General features: G+C 56.7%; 5 protein-coding genes across 5 annotated transcripts; 2 read left to right on the top strand and 3 right to left on the bottom strand.

Moving 5' to 3' along the window:
* Positions 1–1,006: 1,006 nt before the first annotated feature.
* B0H18DRAFT_1114576 (glycoside hydrolase family 55 protein) lies at positions 1,007–4,267 on the top strand (the record flags this gene model as incomplete). Its single annotated transcript, XM_048033137.1, has 13 exons — positions 1,007–1,260; positions 1,313–1,426; positions 1,477–1,565; positions 1,700–2,014; positions 2,073–2,162; positions 2,215–2,262; positions 2,320–2,807; positions 2,874–3,102; positions 3,158–3,240; positions 3,297–3,425; positions 3,478–3,598; positions 3,850–3,984; positions 4,041–4,267. The coding sequence occupies 13 exons, from the start codon at positions 1,007–1,009 to the stop codon at positions 4,265–4,267; spliced, it is 2,322 nt and encodes a 773-aa protein (XP_047898564.1).
* A 521-nt stretch (positions 4,268–4,788) lies between these two features.
* Positions 4,789–9,160, bottom strand: B0H18DRAFT_1082509 (PNTB-domain-containing protein; the record flags this gene model as incomplete). The annotated part of the gene is made up of 20 exons (XM_048031542.1): positions 4,789–4,826; positions 4,892–4,966; positions 5,024–5,212; positions 5,267–5,319; positions 5,382–5,497; positions 5,558–5,710; positions 5,763–5,842; positions 5,892–5,945; positions 6,000–6,254; positions 6,309–6,641; positions 6,697–6,837; positions 6,891–7,043; positions 7,098–7,550; positions 7,601–7,718; positions 7,773–7,799; positions 7,838–8,032; positions 8,088–8,150; positions 8,283–8,358; positions 8,413–8,833; positions 9,079–9,160. 20 exons carry the CDS (start codon positions 9,158–9,160, stop codon positions 4,789–4,791), a joined length of 3,075 nt encoding a protein of 1,024 aa, XP_047898563.1.
* An 897-nt stretch (positions 9,161–10,057) lies between these two features.
* Positions 10,058–11,494, bottom strand: B0H18DRAFT_485273 (pseudouridine synthase). The gene is made up of 4 exons (XM_048038256.1): positions 11,062–11,494; positions 10,952–11,007; positions 10,742–10,896; positions 10,058–10,693 (listed from the first exon to the last, which is right to left on the bottom strand). The coding sequence occupies exons 1-4, from the start codon at positions 11,300–11,302 to the stop codon at positions 10,144–10,146; spliced, it is 1,002 nt and encodes a 333-aa protein (XP_047898562.1). The 5' UTR covers positions 11,303–11,494; the 3' UTR covers positions 10,058–10,143.
* A 220-nt stretch (positions 11,495–11,714) lies between these two features.
* B0H18DRAFT_1082505 (heat shock cognate 70) lies at positions 11,715–13,886 on the bottom strand (the record flags this gene model as incomplete). The annotated part of the gene is made up of 6 exons (XM_048031541.1): positions 11,715–11,744; positions 11,816–12,075; positions 12,132–12,956; positions 13,016–13,427; positions 13,488–13,782; positions 13,840–13,886. The coding sequence occupies 6 exons, from the start codon at positions 13,884–13,886 to the stop codon at positions 11,715–11,717; spliced, it is 1,869 nt and encodes a 622-aa protein (XP_047898561.1).
* A 1,234-nt stretch (positions 13,887–15,120) lies between these two features.
* B0H18DRAFT_1082504 (eukaryotic porin-domain-containing protein) lies at positions 15,121–16,404 on the top strand (the record flags this gene model as incomplete). Its single annotated transcript, XM_048031540.1, has 6 exons — positions 15,121–15,298; positions 15,348–15,505; positions 15,554–15,649; positions 15,706–16,100; positions 16,127–16,226; positions 16,285–16,404. 6 exons carry the CDS (start codon positions 15,121–15,123, stop codon positions 16,402–16,404), a joined length of 1,047 nt encoding a protein of 348 aa, XP_047898560.1.
* Between the last annotated feature and the right edge of the window lie 81 nt (positions 16,405–16,485).

Below are 16,485 nucleotides of genomic sequence, written 5' to 3'. Positions count from 1 at the left end.
AGATAGACTCTCCGGCGCAGGCTTGGATTTAATCTCGTCTGAAACGCGGATTTGACCTCGCCCATGGCTTTCAGATTGTTTTCGCAACCACCGGCGTCGCGACCCCACGCCGAGGGCAGTCCAGACTCTAAGGAGCTTCGGTACCGGTAAATACCTGTGTTGCGAAGACAACCATGTGCAGCCTGGCGGCCTCAATGAAAGGACGGTGTCATATTGCCTAGGCAACAGCACCCGCTTTGCAATCCGAGTGCCCGTACGAGCACACGGCTATGTTAGGCCATGCGGCAAAATGGGGTGCACAAAGGTGCGGGGAGGCGGCACGGGGGCAGGTGAGAGGTCTGTGAGCATCGCGAAGACGGCGATGGTTATCGTAGGGTCACAAGAGAACGCGACATATGGGAGAGAGGGAGGATGTGGCAGCGGACCGTGCAGGAGGGTGCAGTGGGCGGCCGCATTGGGAAATCAGCTGGCCGTGCGCGTGGTGGCGGGTCGATCAACGATCGCTTCGTCCGTGCATCGACGCGTCGCTGCTCGCACCCATCTGCCACCTACCCGCGAAATGGCTCCCTATCCGGCAGCCTGCCTGCGTGTGACATACGATTCCGGTATATGGGTAGATGGAGTGGTACGTCGCGCGTGCTGCCGCTTTCGTCTGGCCTGATTAGTGGCCTTGCAGACATTTGAGCCGCGCCTGACTACGCCCAGCGCACGCGATGCACGCACAGAGAGGGCCTGATTGGACGAGAAGGGGTCCAGCGAATTCCTGAGCATCACCAGCTATCACGGGCCCACAGCGCTCCATGCAACACACGGCGGACAACTTCTCTGTGTCCGAACAATTCGTCGCTGCACCTTCCCTCCAGCCTCCTTCAGGTCCCGAGAACTGCCATACGGTCTGCCATCGTAGTAGGGTGCCGCCCTCGGCACCCTTCCTCGTGCTGCTATATAGCCCTCCACTCCTTGCATTCGCCCAGTAAGCCCCGTTACCTCTCTGTCTCCCGCCGCCATGCTGGCGCTTGTCCTTTCTTTGGTGTACGGCTTTCTGGCCTCCGCGCCTACTGCTCTCGCACTAGGGTCCGCGTGCTCTTCTGCGCTCAGCGGCGGGACCGCTGCAGCCACAGATCCCTTTTGGATGCAGAACATCAAGCACCAGGGCTCTTCTGCGTTCAATTCGGACCCTAGCTCCTACACCGTCTTCCGCAATGTCAAGGACTATGGCGCCGCCGGCGATGGTACTACAGATGACACGGCTGCTATCAAGTACGTTCTCCCCTGCCCTCGCTAATCACGTTACTGACTACCTACTCCTCAGCTCTGCCATCTCCGACGGCAGCCGGTGTGGCGATGGGTCCTGCGCATCGTCTACTCTCACGCCCGCAGTCGTCTACTTTCCGCAGGGTACCTACTTGATCTCGGCACCACTCATGTATGCCCACTTGCTTCGTGGCACAGATCTTCTGCTAAAAGTCGACGCAGTTCGTACTACTACACACAGATGATTGGTGACGCGAGGGTACCTCCCACCCTGCGGGCTTCATCCAGCTTCTCGGGTATTGGGGTCATCGGTGAGTGAAGCAGTTGAGGCGGCCGATCTCAGGCTGGCAAGCGTCTCAGCACGATCGCTCCGAGCGTCGTCCCGATCACTGGCGTCTCGCATCCGAGCTGACCTCCGAGCGCCATCGTTGAGCGCGACTCGCAGGAGCAGCACTCGGGTCCGCTGTGGTCGCAAATTGCATGCTGACGCCGCTGCCTCTGCTCACCGTTAGATGTGGATCCATACATCCCCGGTGGAGCGGCGCGCAATGGTACAACGACACGAACAACTTCTACCGTGCGGTCCGCAACTTCGTCATCGACCTCACGGACATCAGTGCGGCCACCAGCGCGACCGGCATCCACTGGCAAGTCTCGCAGGGCACGTCGCTCTACAATGTCGTCTTCCAGATGAGCACCGCGAGCAACACGGCGCACCAGGGTGTCTGGATGGAAAATGGCAGTGGTGGCATGATGGGAGGTGCGTTTGACACGCTCCGTGACATGGAATTGTGTGCCGCGTGCTGATCCTGTTGCAGACCTTGTCTTCAATGGAGGCAAATATGGCATATGGGCGGGAAACCAGCAATTCACTGTCCGGAATGTGACCATGAACGACTGTCAAACTGGTGTGTCCATATGATGAAAACATTTATACTACACTCCCTGATCTCTCAATAGCCGTCTATATGGACTGGAACTGGGGCTGGACGTTCCAGGGCGTGACGAGTAAGCCTCAATAACCCGCCGCATCACTGTTCGAGCTCCACTCATGCCTCTGTGCAGTCAACGGCGGCCAAGTGGGCTTCGACGTGATGACCGGGGGCACCACCAAGGCCGCCCAGACCGCCGGTGCGATGGCGATCATCGACGCGACCGCGTCCAACACGGCCATCTTCTACCGCACCTCCAATTCGTCCAACGGCGCGCTCGCGGGCTCGGTCGTCCTCAACAACGTCGTGCTGAACAACGTGCCCACGGCCGTCACCGTCCTCAACGGCGCCGAGGTGCTCGCCGGCGGCACGATGACGATCGACAGCTGGGGCCAGGGCAACGTGTACTCCGGCACGGGCAGCTCCGCGACGTTCACGTCGGGGAACATCCCCGCGCCCACGAAGGCGAGCGGCCTCCTGTCCAACGGCCAGATCTTCGGGCGGACGATCCCGCAGTACGAGGACTACGCGGTGGACCAGTTCGTGAGCGTCAAGGACCAGGGCGCAAAGGGCGATGGCACGACGGACGACACGGCCGCGCTCCAGGCTGTGTTCAGCAAGGTACGGCTCCGGAGACGCTCCGCGCGTGTGCTCGGTGGTGCATTGTGCTGACCGCTTGTCTGTCAGTACTCCGGCTGCTCCATCATCTACTTCGACGCCGGAACGTACATCGTGTCCAGCACGCTGCAGATCCCTGCTGGCACGCAGCTGGTCGGCGAGGCGTGGGCGGAGATCATGGGCTCAGGCTCGGCGTTCCAGGATCAGACCAACCCCTCGCCTGTTGTCCAGGTTGGCGCATCGGGCTCGTCAGGTATCTTGGAGATCTCGAACGTGATCTTCACCACTAAGGGACCTGGTATGCTCCCGCTTGCTTTACTGCGGTTGTGATGGTTTAACGGGACTCTGGATAGCCCCCGGTGCGATCGTTGTTGAGTGGAACGTCAACTCGCCAACTCAGGGTGGCGCCGGGATGTGGGATAGCTACATCCGGTACGTTGGAGTCGATGCACTTGAGACGCCGGGGGCTCACGCGGTCACGATTGATTACAGCCTGGGGGTACCGCCGGCACAGACCTGGAGGTGGCGCAGTGCCCTTACACGCAGTCGAGCCCGTCGTCGTCTTGCTTCGCGGCCTTCCTTGGCCTGCACTTGACGTCGAAGTCGAACGCGTACCTCGAGGTGGGTGTACCCTTCCTGAACCATCCATGGGGCGATGCTGAGACTGTGGCAGGGCACTTGGGTCTGGCTTGCCGACCACGACCTCGACGACACAGCACAGACGGACCTTTCGCTGTACAGTGGCAGGGGTATCCTTTCGCAGTCTGCCGGTCCGGTCTGGCTGATTGGTACTGGTGCGTCGGGTTGTGTCATCGTCGTCCCTGTACCGTGGCGCTAACGTTCACTGTCTTTTCCTAGCTTGTAAGTTTGTGATTTACGGAGACGAAGAGTATCATTGCTGACCATACGGATAGCTGAGCACCATGTACTGTATCAGTACAACATCGCCGGAGCATCAGATCACTACATGGGTTTGATCCAAACGGAATCGGTGTGTGCCCCTACTCTGTGCGCAGTTCTGTGCCGGCTGACGCCTCTTGTTCAGCCCTACTACCAACCTACCCCGTCGCCCCCGTCGCCATTCTCCATCAACAGCGACTACGCCGATCCGAGTTCCCGTCTGGCCTGGCCGCTGCGTGGGGTCTGTACGTCCAGTCATCGTCCGACATCATCGTCTTCGGTATGTTCTCCTTCGTACGTTCATATCTCGCCGCTGACTGGTATCCTCTTCTCCAGGCGCTGGTCACTACAGCTTCTTCCAGAACTACGCCCAGACCTGCCTCACCAGCGTGGACTGCCAATCGCAGATCGTCAACGTCGACACCGCGTCCACCGGGATCAGCGTATACAGTCTCTCGACTGTTGGCGTCGCCACCTCGCTCAGCGTCGGCAGCTCGGCCGTCATCGCGGCCAGCAGCAACCCCGACGGTCTGCAGGACACGGTCACTGCCTGGACGCAGTGAGGATCGTCACGTCCCGCGCTCGCCTTCATGTCTATCTATTCCACGCCTGCCGGTCCGCACAGTGCGTTGCGCCCCCGGGTGTCCGAGTCCTTTCCTTTGCATTGCATGTTGCAGTCTTTCCTCGGTTGTGTGAGCGGCGGCATACCGCTGTACTGTTGTTTTCTTCTTGGCATGTCATCACGAATCGGAATACATGACAGAAATGTGATTTCATCATGGGTATTCTGCCCCCGTCGTATATCTGCTCGAGTGCCCCGACCTCGAGGCCCGACGTTTCAACTCTGGTCTTCGTATGACCGGAAAGTATACGGCAGTGAGAGTACTGCTACAGCTGAAGGTTATAATCAAGAGGTGATTCTGAGCTCGTCGAGAATCGCGAATCAGATGTCAAATAATATGGGGACAACGGTTCAATTGCAACTAGACATGTACAACACGATAATAACACAGCCCTCTCACGACGTACATCAGATACATACACACATAGTCTATCATAGTTAGAGACAGCGGGCGTTCAGGTCTCAGCTCGCGTACTTGCCCTCGAGGCCCTTCTTGATGGCTGGAGGGAGCTGCGGTCAGCAGTGATGCTCAAAGGGATAAGATACGACCGTTCCGTCAGCGCACCTTCACACGTATCCTTCGCGTCGCCGAACAGCATCTTCGTCCCCGGCATGTAGAACATCGGGTTGGGCACGTCGGCTGTCCGACACAGCATCTGCCAAATCCAAGCATCACGGAAAGGGGGATGGGACTGACCATAGCCACTGGCCATTCCACGCTTCATGACGATGACTTGCTTGCTCTTCCACGCATGCAGGACGGGCATGCCCGCGATGGGCGAGCCGGGCTCCAGTGCAATCGGGTTCACCGTGTCGTTCGCACCGATTACGAGTGTCACGTCCGTGTCGCCGAAGTCGTCGTTGATTTCATCCATCTCCAGGACAACTACGTGGATAAGCTTCAAAGATTATTCCGACGAAGGAGTTTATATTGACTCACTGTCATATGGTACGGAGGCTTCTGCCAACAGGACATTGCACTGCCCGGGCATGCTGGATAGCAGGCAAGCCGTCAGCGTTGACCACAGTCGTAGGGGAACAGCCACGACACGTACCGTCCTGCTACTGGATGGATAGCAAACCGCACGTTGATGTCTTTCGCCCTCAGCATCGACACAACGTCCGCAATCGCATGTTGTGCCTTGGCGACGGCCATGCCATATCCTACGACCTAGACGGTGACAAAGGAATTTTACATGGGTCCAGTGACTAGGAGAGCCTGGCAGCATACCAGGATGACATTCTCAGCGTTTGCGAGGGCATCGACCGTTTCGTCAACAGACGTCTTAGATATCGTGCCTTCAATCTTGTAATCCGACTGTGCTGCGGATGACCCGATGCCGCCGAAGAGTACATTGGTCAAGGTTCTGTTCATAGCGACGCACTGGCATGCCAAACTGAGCTATCCGATCGCCAAATCCGCTGTGTTTGCTCACCATGATGTATGACAGGATCGAACCGCTGACGCCGATCAGTGCACCGACGGTTGTTAGCAGCGAATTGTCCAACATGAAGCCTATGCACTCGTGAGCTTTGGTACCAAACTGCAAATATGCCGCCATCACCTTCCGCTACTAGGGCAAACCCAGAGTAGGCGTTGAGCACGGTAATGACAACAGCTACATAACCAGTCATCAGTCAGATGATGTGTGGACGGAGTTGGCCATACTCACGCATATCAGCACCTCCTATCGCAGCTGTAGTGGTGAAGCCCTTAATGAAGCTGAGCAACGCGTTGGCACCGAGGTACCCGGCGGCCACGAGGGGGACGGTAGGCGCTGTCATGATGAATGCGCCCATAGTCGCGACATTCGTCGCCAACAGCGAGCTGTTGATAATATGCCGACCGGGAAGTGCCAATGACCTTGAGGACATCTTTCCAGAAAGTTTGAGGAACGCCACAATAGAACCCGTGAAGGTTACACCACCTAGACCGGCCTTCAGCAAACCGTGTTACCCGGTTGGGAGACATAACGACGTACCGATGAGAACGCCCAAGTAAGCAGTCACGAGGTGCAAGGTTGATGCATGGCCAACGTCCGCCAGTACACTCGCGATGCTGGTCAGTACGGCCGCGAGACCGACCACGGAGTGTAGTGCTGCAACCATCTGCGGCAGTTCAATGGCAGTGATGCGCCGCCCAATAACGGTACCAACAAGGCCTCCCAATGCAGAGACTCCAACGAACTGAGCCAGAGTTTCCGCAGGGAAGCCAACCGCAGCTAGGGACGCTATAATACCGGAGCTAACTCCAAGCATGCCGAGCAGGTTGCCTTGACGAGCGGTGGCTTGAGACCCGAGGCCGGATAATGAACCTAAGGGTGTGATATGAGCGGAGAACCCTCCGGAACAACAACACCTTATACATACTGATACATAGGACACTGCTGGTTAAGTAGCCTGCTTGAATGAGACCAGCCATTCCGGTGCTTGCCGCGGTCAGGAAACCTCCCGTGAAGAGTACAGCCGGAATGCCGTACAGCCAGGTATACTCTGGAGGATCCGTTGGACCTGTGCAGTAGAGTGAGTTAGTTCTGCCATGCTAGCATGACGGTCGCGCTTACGTTTGAACATATCCAACATCCGCTTGGTGATGACGAATCCTCCGGCAACGTTCACGCTGGCCAGTAAGACGGATACGGCGCCCAGTACTTGTGGGACGGTTCCAGGCAGATAACCACCGCCCATGACGAACAGGCCGCCGATGCCGACCATGCCTAAGCATTACACCATGTCAGCAGTATCATCCAGTGGTGCATTTTTCTACTTACCTGAGATAGCGTTCGTGACGGACATGAGAGGTGAATGCAGCGCAGGTGCCACACCCCATACAACTCGGTAGCCGATGAGACCCGCCAACCCGAAGGTGAAGAAGTTATCCATGAATGTCGGGCCTGCCAGCTTGCCGAGCGCAATGGCGGTACCCATGCCGGCGGTGACAGTGGCAACCTCGTTTCGAGCCTTCTGCCATGGCGTGATAGCCTTCGTCTCAGCGACCTCTGCGGCCTGCGCGGGTGAAGGCGCCGTCACAGGAGGAGGGAGCGGGCGGGGAGCAGGTGGCAGACGAGTACCGTTTTGCAAGACCATTGCGCCGCGTACAACCTCGTCCTCTAAGTCGACAGCGAAACGTCCTTCTGTACCGACTGATAACAGGAACTTGGTGATATTGTTGGAGTAGAGTGTAGACGACTGGGTTGGAAGCCGCGACGGCAGATCGGTGTATCCTAGTACCTGTTGTCATCAACCACCCAAGGGAAGTAGAAGAGACACTCACCGATGATAGTGACACCATCGTGCACGTACAGCTCGCCAGGCTTCGTCACCGCGCAGTTTCCGCCGGTCTCAGCGGCCAGGTCGACGATCACAGAGCCTTGTTTCATAGCGGCCACCATCTGAGTGAAGTTATTTGAGCATCCTAGCCAAGCTGTTGCGCGGTTTTTCCGCACCTCCTTCGTGATGAGCTTCGGAGCAGGCTTGCCTGGGATAAGAGCCGTTGTGACGATGATTCTACGTCTTTACACTGTTCCATGAAGAGCGCCATCTCGGCCTCGATGAACTCCTTGGACATTTCCTTTGCATAGCCCCCAGCCCCATCACCGGACTCTTCAATGGACACTTCAATAAATTCGGCACCGAGTGATTGAACCTGTTCCCGAGCGGCCGACCGCGTGTCAAACCCGCGCACGATAGCACCCATCCGTCTCGCCTGTAGTGTTGAATTCAGATGATGCTCATCGACAGAGACGGAAGCGGTCCCTTACGGTAGCAATGGCACTCAACCCGGCGACACCAGCGCCGATGACAAGGACCTTACACGGTGGGATCTAGCGAACGCACAATGAGGATACGAATGGTTGCGACGATCACGTCTGAACGGACCTTCCTGTTGGGTGATCACACGTCAGGAGATGAGTACGAGACGATGCATGTGGCAGAACGCACCCAGCAGCCGTTACCTGACCGGTCAAAAACCGCCCGAAGTGATTCGCAGCCTCTAAAACTGCCTTGTAGCCAGCGATATTCGCCATGGAGCTAGAGGCCGTGTCATGAATACTGAAGTCCGTATTCCAGCCTTTCAAGACATACCTCAAAGCATCAAAAACCTGCGCACGGGATATTCGGGGTATCATTTCCATGGCGAAAGCATTAGCCTTACGACTCGCCAGGCCGTCTACGATCTCCTGGTTCTGATTAGGGTATAGGAAGGAGATGACCGTGCTGCCTTCTTTGACCAAACCCGTTTCCTGCGACGCTGGCGGTCTGACTTTCAGCAGGATGTCTGAGGCCGCAAAGACCTGCTGCTTGTCCACCAGAGTTGCTCCTGCAGCCTTGTACTGCTCATCGAGGAATTGCGCCTCCGCACCGGCATTCTTCTCGACAAGTACCTGCTTGAACCCTTTCTTGATGAGCGCGGTCACGTTTTGAGGCGTTGCCGCCACTCTCCGCTCGTTCGGATAAGTCTCGAGCGGGACTCCGACGCTCAGTTCTGAGTAGGGGCGACCTGGGTCTATTCATTTTCAAGTTGAGATGCTAGTCCAATTGCACATGATCAGATCGAATGACACGTACCGGTTGTTCCCTGTGTGACGCCATTGGCTATAGTGCCACTACTAGCACTGGCAGCCTTCTCTCCATCTCGTATCTGCGGCGAAGCATGGTAGAGACGAGCTCGACAAGAGACTGTGCAGTGGAAGCAACAATGAGTGCACTGTATCTCCCAATCACCCGCCAACGCCGCAGAAGAAGACTCACCTCTCCGAAGACGTGCACTGGCAGCGAGCCTACTAGCCAAGTGCACCACTGGCACACTCGGTGCGGCGCGAAAAATGAGCATCGAGCTCATAAGGCTGCGCACGCTGTTGGCGGTGGATTGGGTCGCCCTGCTCGTTGAATTCAAGGGTGGTCTCTTCACGGACCTGTAGGCCGAAGACCCTCAGGTCTGTTGATCTACCGACGAGTCACCTGGCCTTCCTGCATACTGATCACTGAATGGGCTCTGATCCATTCCCAGTGGTCTCGGTCAGTCACACTCCCACTGACTGGACATGTGCCCTTCTGCCGTACCGAGCCGCGCGAATTGCTTCCCTTACCTACTCCGTCTTTCATGTGCTGCGACAACAGAAAGGATTTTATCAGAGACGATTGAGAGACAGTTTCAGTAGGTCGTGTGCTGTGCAACTGACATGACGTTCAGGAGGACAGTTAAACATGCTGCCCCGCAAGTTGATGTTACCCCGCATGCAAGATCGCATCGGAGATATCGCTTGCATCTCCACGCTCAGGCTTACTTCGCCTGGCAGCAACCTGGCAGCCAAGCTTGGCCCGTGAAGTCGTACACAACGCAAGTACCCTGCTTGCTATCCACGTATCTTGCCAGACAGCGCGATGGAGAAATGTGCCAGCAACTTCCTCTACACATTCACACACAGAGTAAGCAGCTTTCCTGCGATCTTTGTCATAGAGAACGGACGCAATCCTCATCGTAACAGGTCGCGATACGATAGGCACATTGCTCCCACAGTACGGAGGCCGGACGCTAAAGGGAGACCGAACCTTCCGAGATCTCCTCGACATAAGTAGAAGGCATTCAAAAATGTCGGGACGTAGGATATGGGTAATGCGTCTGTCCGAGGTAGCGTTGCACATAGGGAGCGGTGCGCTTGTCGGTCCTGTATCACTATGCTGTGACACGGCAACACGTTGCCTGGCGTACGTGTTGAAGACGGGACGGGCATGATTGCAAGTGCGAACTATATAGGGATGCTCTCGAATGAGTATACAACGAACAGAGCCTCGTTCTACTCACCGTCACCATGTCTACCTGTCCTCTGCTATCTCAAATTTATCTAGGACTTCTCTTTCCCATCTCGTCCATCCCTGGTCGTCCTTGTCGCCCACATCTTTCGCCGCCTCTTCAACGACATCCCATGGTACACATTCACGATCCGTCTTTTCCATAAGCTTCATGACGAACCTCCCTTGACGAGTCCGTGTCAAAGTCACGACGTGCGCTGCCGAGCCCAAAGCGTGCCCGAGGTCGTGTACGACGGACCGGACGTACGTCCCGCCAGACACCTTCATACGGAGGACGAACGCCGCCGGGGCTTCCGAGCTGGATGCTTCTTGTTCAGGCTCGTCCTTGACTTCGACGGCCTGCTCGGCGCCGCGTAGAGCGCTCTCAACGGCTTTTTTCTGCTCTTCTGTGAACCTCTGTTCGGGGTAGCTGTAGTTGTGGTCACTGCCGATCCACTCGACTAGCTCGAGCTCGTGTACGGTGACCTTTCGCTTCTCGATAGGCCGGGGTAGGGGTATACCCTTCCGCGCGTATTCATATAGTGGCTTTCCGTCCATTTTGAGGGCTGAAAAGCTGCTCCACGATCGAGCTGGAGGTCGATAGACTTGCAATGGAACTCACATCGGCGGGGTCTGCATAAGCTCCCCTCGGAAGTCCTTCAGGGCCTCCTCGACCTGTTCCCGAGTGACATGCCGCCACGGTGCGACGCGCACCTGGGCACCCTGGCTGTCATAGGTGTCCGTCTCACAGCCAAGCAGGCATGTAGTGCGGTATTCCTACTAGACGTTTAGTACGCCCGAGTCACTGAACGACAACGCCCAGTCAGCGCACCTTCACACAATCCAAGAATTCGCCCAGCTTCTTCGTGGCTTTGCCGACACCGACAACTGGGATGCATCCGTCACCCTACAGTACCATCGACGAGGATAAGTCACATATACCGAGGACGCCGTCCGCTAACGGATCGAGAGTACCGCCTTGGCCGATCTTGACGGCGTACTTCGTGTGCTTCGCCTTCCGCGTCTTTCCCTTCTCTTTCTTCAACTCTTTCTCCTCGACGAACAGACGGGAGCTCGCAATGAGTGGTTTAAGTGTGTCCAAGATGGACATGGAGGTAGGCCCTGAAGGTTTGGCTATGCCGAAGAGGGCAGACACCGGGAGCGAAGATGGTGCCTTGGGCATGTTCAGCGAGGGACGAGGCAGCCGTGACTTGGACAAACGAGGACGAAGAACGACTAGGGGTCGTACAGCGCGTATGCGTGAAGGCAGTTTGGACAATTCGAGGATCGCAAGGTAGTTTCGCCAGAGTAGCTTCGCCAGAGTAGCACTGACAAGACTCAAAACTGAGAATCAGTGAGATGGCGCTGAAGATGTCAAGACACCATCTAAGCGCTCGTATCCCTCATCTATTCCGAGGCTGCAGTCTCGTCACTCGGCATCGACACGGAGGCACACATCAGGCACTTATGCGTATGTCAGAGCGAAGAAGAGATACAATATAGCAATCTAGAATGCGAGTATAATGTACATGCGCCTTTTGGTTTTCAGGTCCACGCCAGTCGTCAGTGTCGTGAGGATAACGCCCAACAAGCCCTTAGTCGACCTCCTCGACGCTGGGGCCGTCCTCGCCGCCTGCCGGAGCACCACCAGGGAAGTCGCCCGGTGCGCCGCCAGGGAAGCCACCAGGTGCACCACCCGCGGAGTAGAGCTTCTGCATGATGGGTTGGCGATGGCCTCGAGCTCCTTCTGGCGGTCCTCGTACTCCTCCTTCGAGGCCTCCTGCGACGCGTCGAGCCATGAGATGGTGTCGTTGACGGCGGACTCGAGCTTGCTCTTGTCGGCCGCGTCGAACTTGCCCGCGAGCTTCTCGTCGGTCAACGAGTTGCGGAGGTTGTATGCGTACGACTCGAGGCCGTTCTTCGACGTGATACGAGCGGCCGCTGCCTCATCCTCGGCTAGAGACAAGTCAGTCAGTGTCAGGTCACGCACGGAATGCATTGATACTACTCACCCTTGTACTTCTCGGCCTCGTTGACCATGCGCTCGATCTCCTCCTTCGACAGACGACCCTTGTCGTTGGTGATGGTGATGCGGTTCGACTTGCCGGTCGTCTTGTCAGCAGCGGAGACGTTGAGGATACCGTTCGCATCGATATCGAAGGTGACTTCGATTTGAGGAACACCACGGGGCGCAGGCGGAATGCCGGAGAGTTCGAACTTGCCGAGCAGGTTGTTGTCCTTCGTCCGCGCACGCTCTCCCTCGTAGACCTGGATGAGCACACCAGGCTGGTTGTCGGAGTACGTGGAGAAGATCTCCGACTTCTTCGTCGGCACGGTCGTGTTCCGCTTGATGAGGGCGGTCATGACACCACCCGCGGTCTCGATACCGAGAGAGAGAGGCGCAACATCGAGGAGCAGGAGATCCTGAGTCTTCTCCGAGGTGTCGCCCGAGAGGATGGCAGCTTGGACAGCGGCACCGTAGGCGACGGCCTCATCGGGGTTGATGCTCTTGTTCGGCTCCTTGCCGTTGAAGAAGTCGGACACAAGCTTGACGATACGCGGGATACGGGTTGAACCACCGACGAGGACGATCTCGTGGACCTGGCTCTTGTCGATCTTGGAGTCACGGAGGACCTTCTCGACGGGCTCGAGAGTGCTGCGGAAGAGGTCGTTGCACAGCTCCTCGAAACGGGCACGCGTGAGCGACGTGTAGAAGTCGATACCCTCGAAGAGCGAGTCGATCTCGATGGAGGTCTGGGTGGCGGAGGAGAGGGTACGCTTCGCACGCTCGCAAGCAGTACGGAGGCGACGGAGTGCACGGGGGTTGGAAGAGAGATCTAATCGGGAGAAGTCAATTAATGAAGTTGAATGGAACTCCGAAAAAGCGCAGACTTACCCTTCTTGTGCTTCCGCTTGAATTCCTGGACGAAGTGGTTCACGAGACGGTTGTCGAAGTCCTCACCACCAAGGTGGGTGTCACCAGCAGTGGCCTTGACCTCGAAGATACCCTCCTCGATGGTCAGGAGCGACACATCGAAGGTACCACCGCCGAGATCGAAGATGAGGACGTTCTTCTCGCCCTCGGTCTTCTTGTCAAGACCGTAGGCGATGGCAGCCGCCGTTGGCTCGTTGATGATACGGAGAACGTTGAGGCCAGAAATGGTACCTGCGTCCTTGGTCGCCTGACGCTGAGAGTCGTTGAAGTAGGCCGGGACAGTAACGACAGCGCTCGTGACTGTCGTGCCGAGGTACGACTCAGCGACCTCCTTCATCTTAAGGAGGACCATGGAGGAGACCTCCTCGGGTGACTGCAGATAAACAGGTTAGCATCGTGTCCGATGGCCTGATGAGCTACTTGTGACACTTACGAATTCCTTGTCCTCGCCGCGGTAGGTGACACGAATGTAAGGCTTTCCGCCCTTGTCGAAAACGGTGAAGGGGAAGTGCTTGACATCGGACTGGACCTCGGCGTCGGCGAACTTGCGACCAATGAGACGCTTCGCGTCGAAGACGGTGTTGTGGGGGTTCATCGCGACCTGGTTCTTCGCGGCATCGCCGATCAACCGCTCATTGTCCGAAAATGAGACATACGAGGGCGTCGTGCGGTTGCCCTGGTCGTTGGCAATGATCTCAACACGATCGTTTTGCCAGACACCGACGCAACTGCAGAAAAAAGATGAACAACTATCTAATGCGAACAAGGAGCCAAATGACACTTACGAGTAAGTGGTACCGAGATCGATACCGACTGCCTTTGAGGATGCCATTGTGGATCAGAAGGAATTAAGGCTTGTAGATTCGAGAAGGAGGATGGAGGGGATGTCGTGAAGGAGTACAGTGAGGAGGGCGGGGGCGGCGCGCCCATCTTATATATACACCCTGCATTCGGAGGAATTCCAGCACGTTCTTACCTCTTCCGTGACCATCCAGCGTCTTCGCGCGTCATCGGCCACATGCACGTGATCCGGCGCTCGACGCGCAAGTGGCGCCAGGCGCGTCCTTGGGCGGACAATGGTCCGGAAGCGCGTCTCAGCACGACTCTCGCCCATTCTTCCACCTTCGCCAACCTCCTCTACCTCTCTGGTCTCGTCACAATCGTCGCCTGGCCACCCCACAATCTGCTGTGGTCGTCGCGCACGAACGCATAATGACGCTGTGTGCCGCAAAAGCAGCGCGGAGACGATCATCATCCATAACTGTACTCGGAAGAACTCTAGTGGCTTCGGCCATGCGCCAGCACGCAGTTGAGCTCAGAACTGCAGGGCTCAACTGAGAAGTCTGATCTCGCTGGGGATCTCAGTCCTGTACGTGCTACATGCGTTCTGTGCGTGTATCGATCGGCGCGGTCCATGGACTCGGACTCAGGACCAGTCCAGTTCGTGACATTCATCGTCGGTCCTCCTCGCTCAAGATAAGTATCGAACATGGGGTACACATCCGTCTATCCTTTTTCGTACGGCGTGCGTTTGCTGCATGTCTCAATGTCCGACAATGTTCTGTGCGATCCAGACACCTATTTCAAAGTGAGCCAACGGTGCTATCGTGATGTTCACAGCACCTTCGTACCCGCAGATCCGTGCGGGGTCATCCATATGCCCGGGCTCGCCCTTCCTCTCGTAGTCTCCAAACCCATAGTCGGTATGATAGTGTACGCGTAGTTGTATTACTTGTAATGGGCCCCGGTGAGCAGGGTGTCGTAGCTACTCGAGCAACGTGTTGTACTCCTCCTACCGTATGCTATGCTATGATGGTACTCAAGTACAGCAGGGCTCAAAGCGTCGAAGCCCTGTCGAGGCCTCATGAATCTACGCATTGAAATGCAGGTAAGAACCTGCTCAAGGAGTGGCTGAGTGCGACGGCAATATCGGCAATATCTCGATATGTCCTTATTAGGGCACACTCGTGGCCAAACTGAGGCCAAATTTTGTCACCACCGCGACTTGCCACTGCCAGCGACGACCCGGGACGTGCAAGCGATCCGGTCATCGACACGTCTCCCCCATGGCCGCCTACCCACCATCCCTGAACACTGTCGAGCCTGCCGCAGTGTCTCCGGGCCCTTCTCCGTCGACCTCGAAGTCGCCAGCGTTCAATGTCTTCCACCGAATCGCATCGTGGCGCAGCTCTCTTGGCCTTCCGAACCCGGGGACAGTTGAGAACCTTCAGAAGGAGGTCAAAAGTACTCCCGTTCCCCTGGTGCAGCTATTGTAATACTGACAACGCTGTAGGTACGCTGCTGACGAACTTCTTTTTCGATGGAGCGAGAGCGGATTTGTCGAAGAGCTTGTCAGTCAGCCCCATCTTCCAGGTGACGCATTCATTTGCGCTGGGATCGCAGACCGCTGCTCCTTCATATAATTTTGGTGCCGTGTTCGCAAACAACAATGTACGTTGCCGCTATGCATCATGCTCCGGTGTCTTATGTCGTTCTCAGGTCTTCCTGCAAGGCAGCGTTGATCATGAAGGCAACGTCAGCGGTCGACTAAACCAAGGATGGTCGGCAAACAATGTCACAAAAGCGCAATGTCAGGTATGTAGCCTTTGAGTGATTTTTCAAAGTCTATGGGCTCATGTGTCGTCTGCCAGCTGTCGTCGCAAGTCGGGCACAGTATGCTCCAAGCAGAGCATGACTACCAGGGCCAAGACTACTCTGTCAATGTGAAGGCCATGAATCCCTCCCCTGTGGATGCGACTGGTATCTACATGGCCAGCTACCTGCAGTCTTTCACCAAAAATGTGGCAGTTGGTGTCGAGATGCTCCACCAACGGCCAGCGCCCGACATGACAGAGACCGCTGCGTCGTACCTCGCCAAGTTCACCAGCACGGACAAGAACTGGATCGCTACCGCCCAGCTCCAGCCCGCTGGCATGCTGCAGGCGACGTACTGGCAAAAACTGAGCGAAAAGGTGGAAGTTGCTGCGGACCTGCAGGTCATCGCCGCCCCGGCTCGGAGAGACGCGATTGCGACCCTCGGCGCGAAGTATGACTTCGCATGTCGACGTTCAGGGCGCAGTTGGACTCTACTGGGAAAGTGTCCGCACTGCTTGAGCAGCGATTCGCGCCTTCGTTCGCGTTCATGGTGTCCGGGGAGATCGATCACTTCAAGGTATGATGTTGTCGCAGCCACTCATTCGTGCTCTGGCTCACTGCCGTCGTGTTTGCAGAACGCAGCCAAAGTCGGCGTGGGTGTGATGATTGAGAGCCCGAGCATGACCCCGGAGGAGATGAACATGATGCAGATGCTCCCACCCCGCCGTGATAGTCCGTCCATACACTACACTTAGAGACACTAGTATTTGCCTGCCTCGCAACGCATCCCAGCTTTACGACTTTATTGTGCATATGCTTTCTTGCTCGCGTATAAT

The sequence above is a fragment of the Fomitopsis serialis genome, assembly GCF_022376445.1.
Source record: "Fomitopsis serialis strain Sig1Antser10 chromosome Unknown B0H18scaffold_5, whole genome shotgun sequence".
Classification (NCBI taxonomy): domain Eukaryota; kingdom Fungi; phylum Basidiomycota; class Agaricomycetes; order Polyporales; family Fomitopsidaceae; genus Fomitopsis; species Fomitopsis serialis.
This window is presented reverse-complemented; position numbering and strand designations above follow the sequence as displayed.

Excerpts from the sequence above, each read along its gene's own strand:
- B0H18DRAFT_485273 (XM_048038256.1), bottom strand. The coding sequence starts at position 11,302 with ATGCCCAAGGCACCATCTTCGCTCCCGGTGTCTGCCCTCTTCGGCATA. Across the intron at positions 11,008-11,061 it reads GTTAGCGGACGGCGTCCTCG|TTGTCGGTGTCGGCAAAGCC; the intron begins GTATATGTGACT and ends GATGCATCCCAG. Across the intron at positions 10,897-10,951 it reads AATTCTTGGATTGTGTGAAG|GAATACCGCACTACATGCCT; the intron begins GTGCGCTGACTG and ends AACGTCTAGTAG.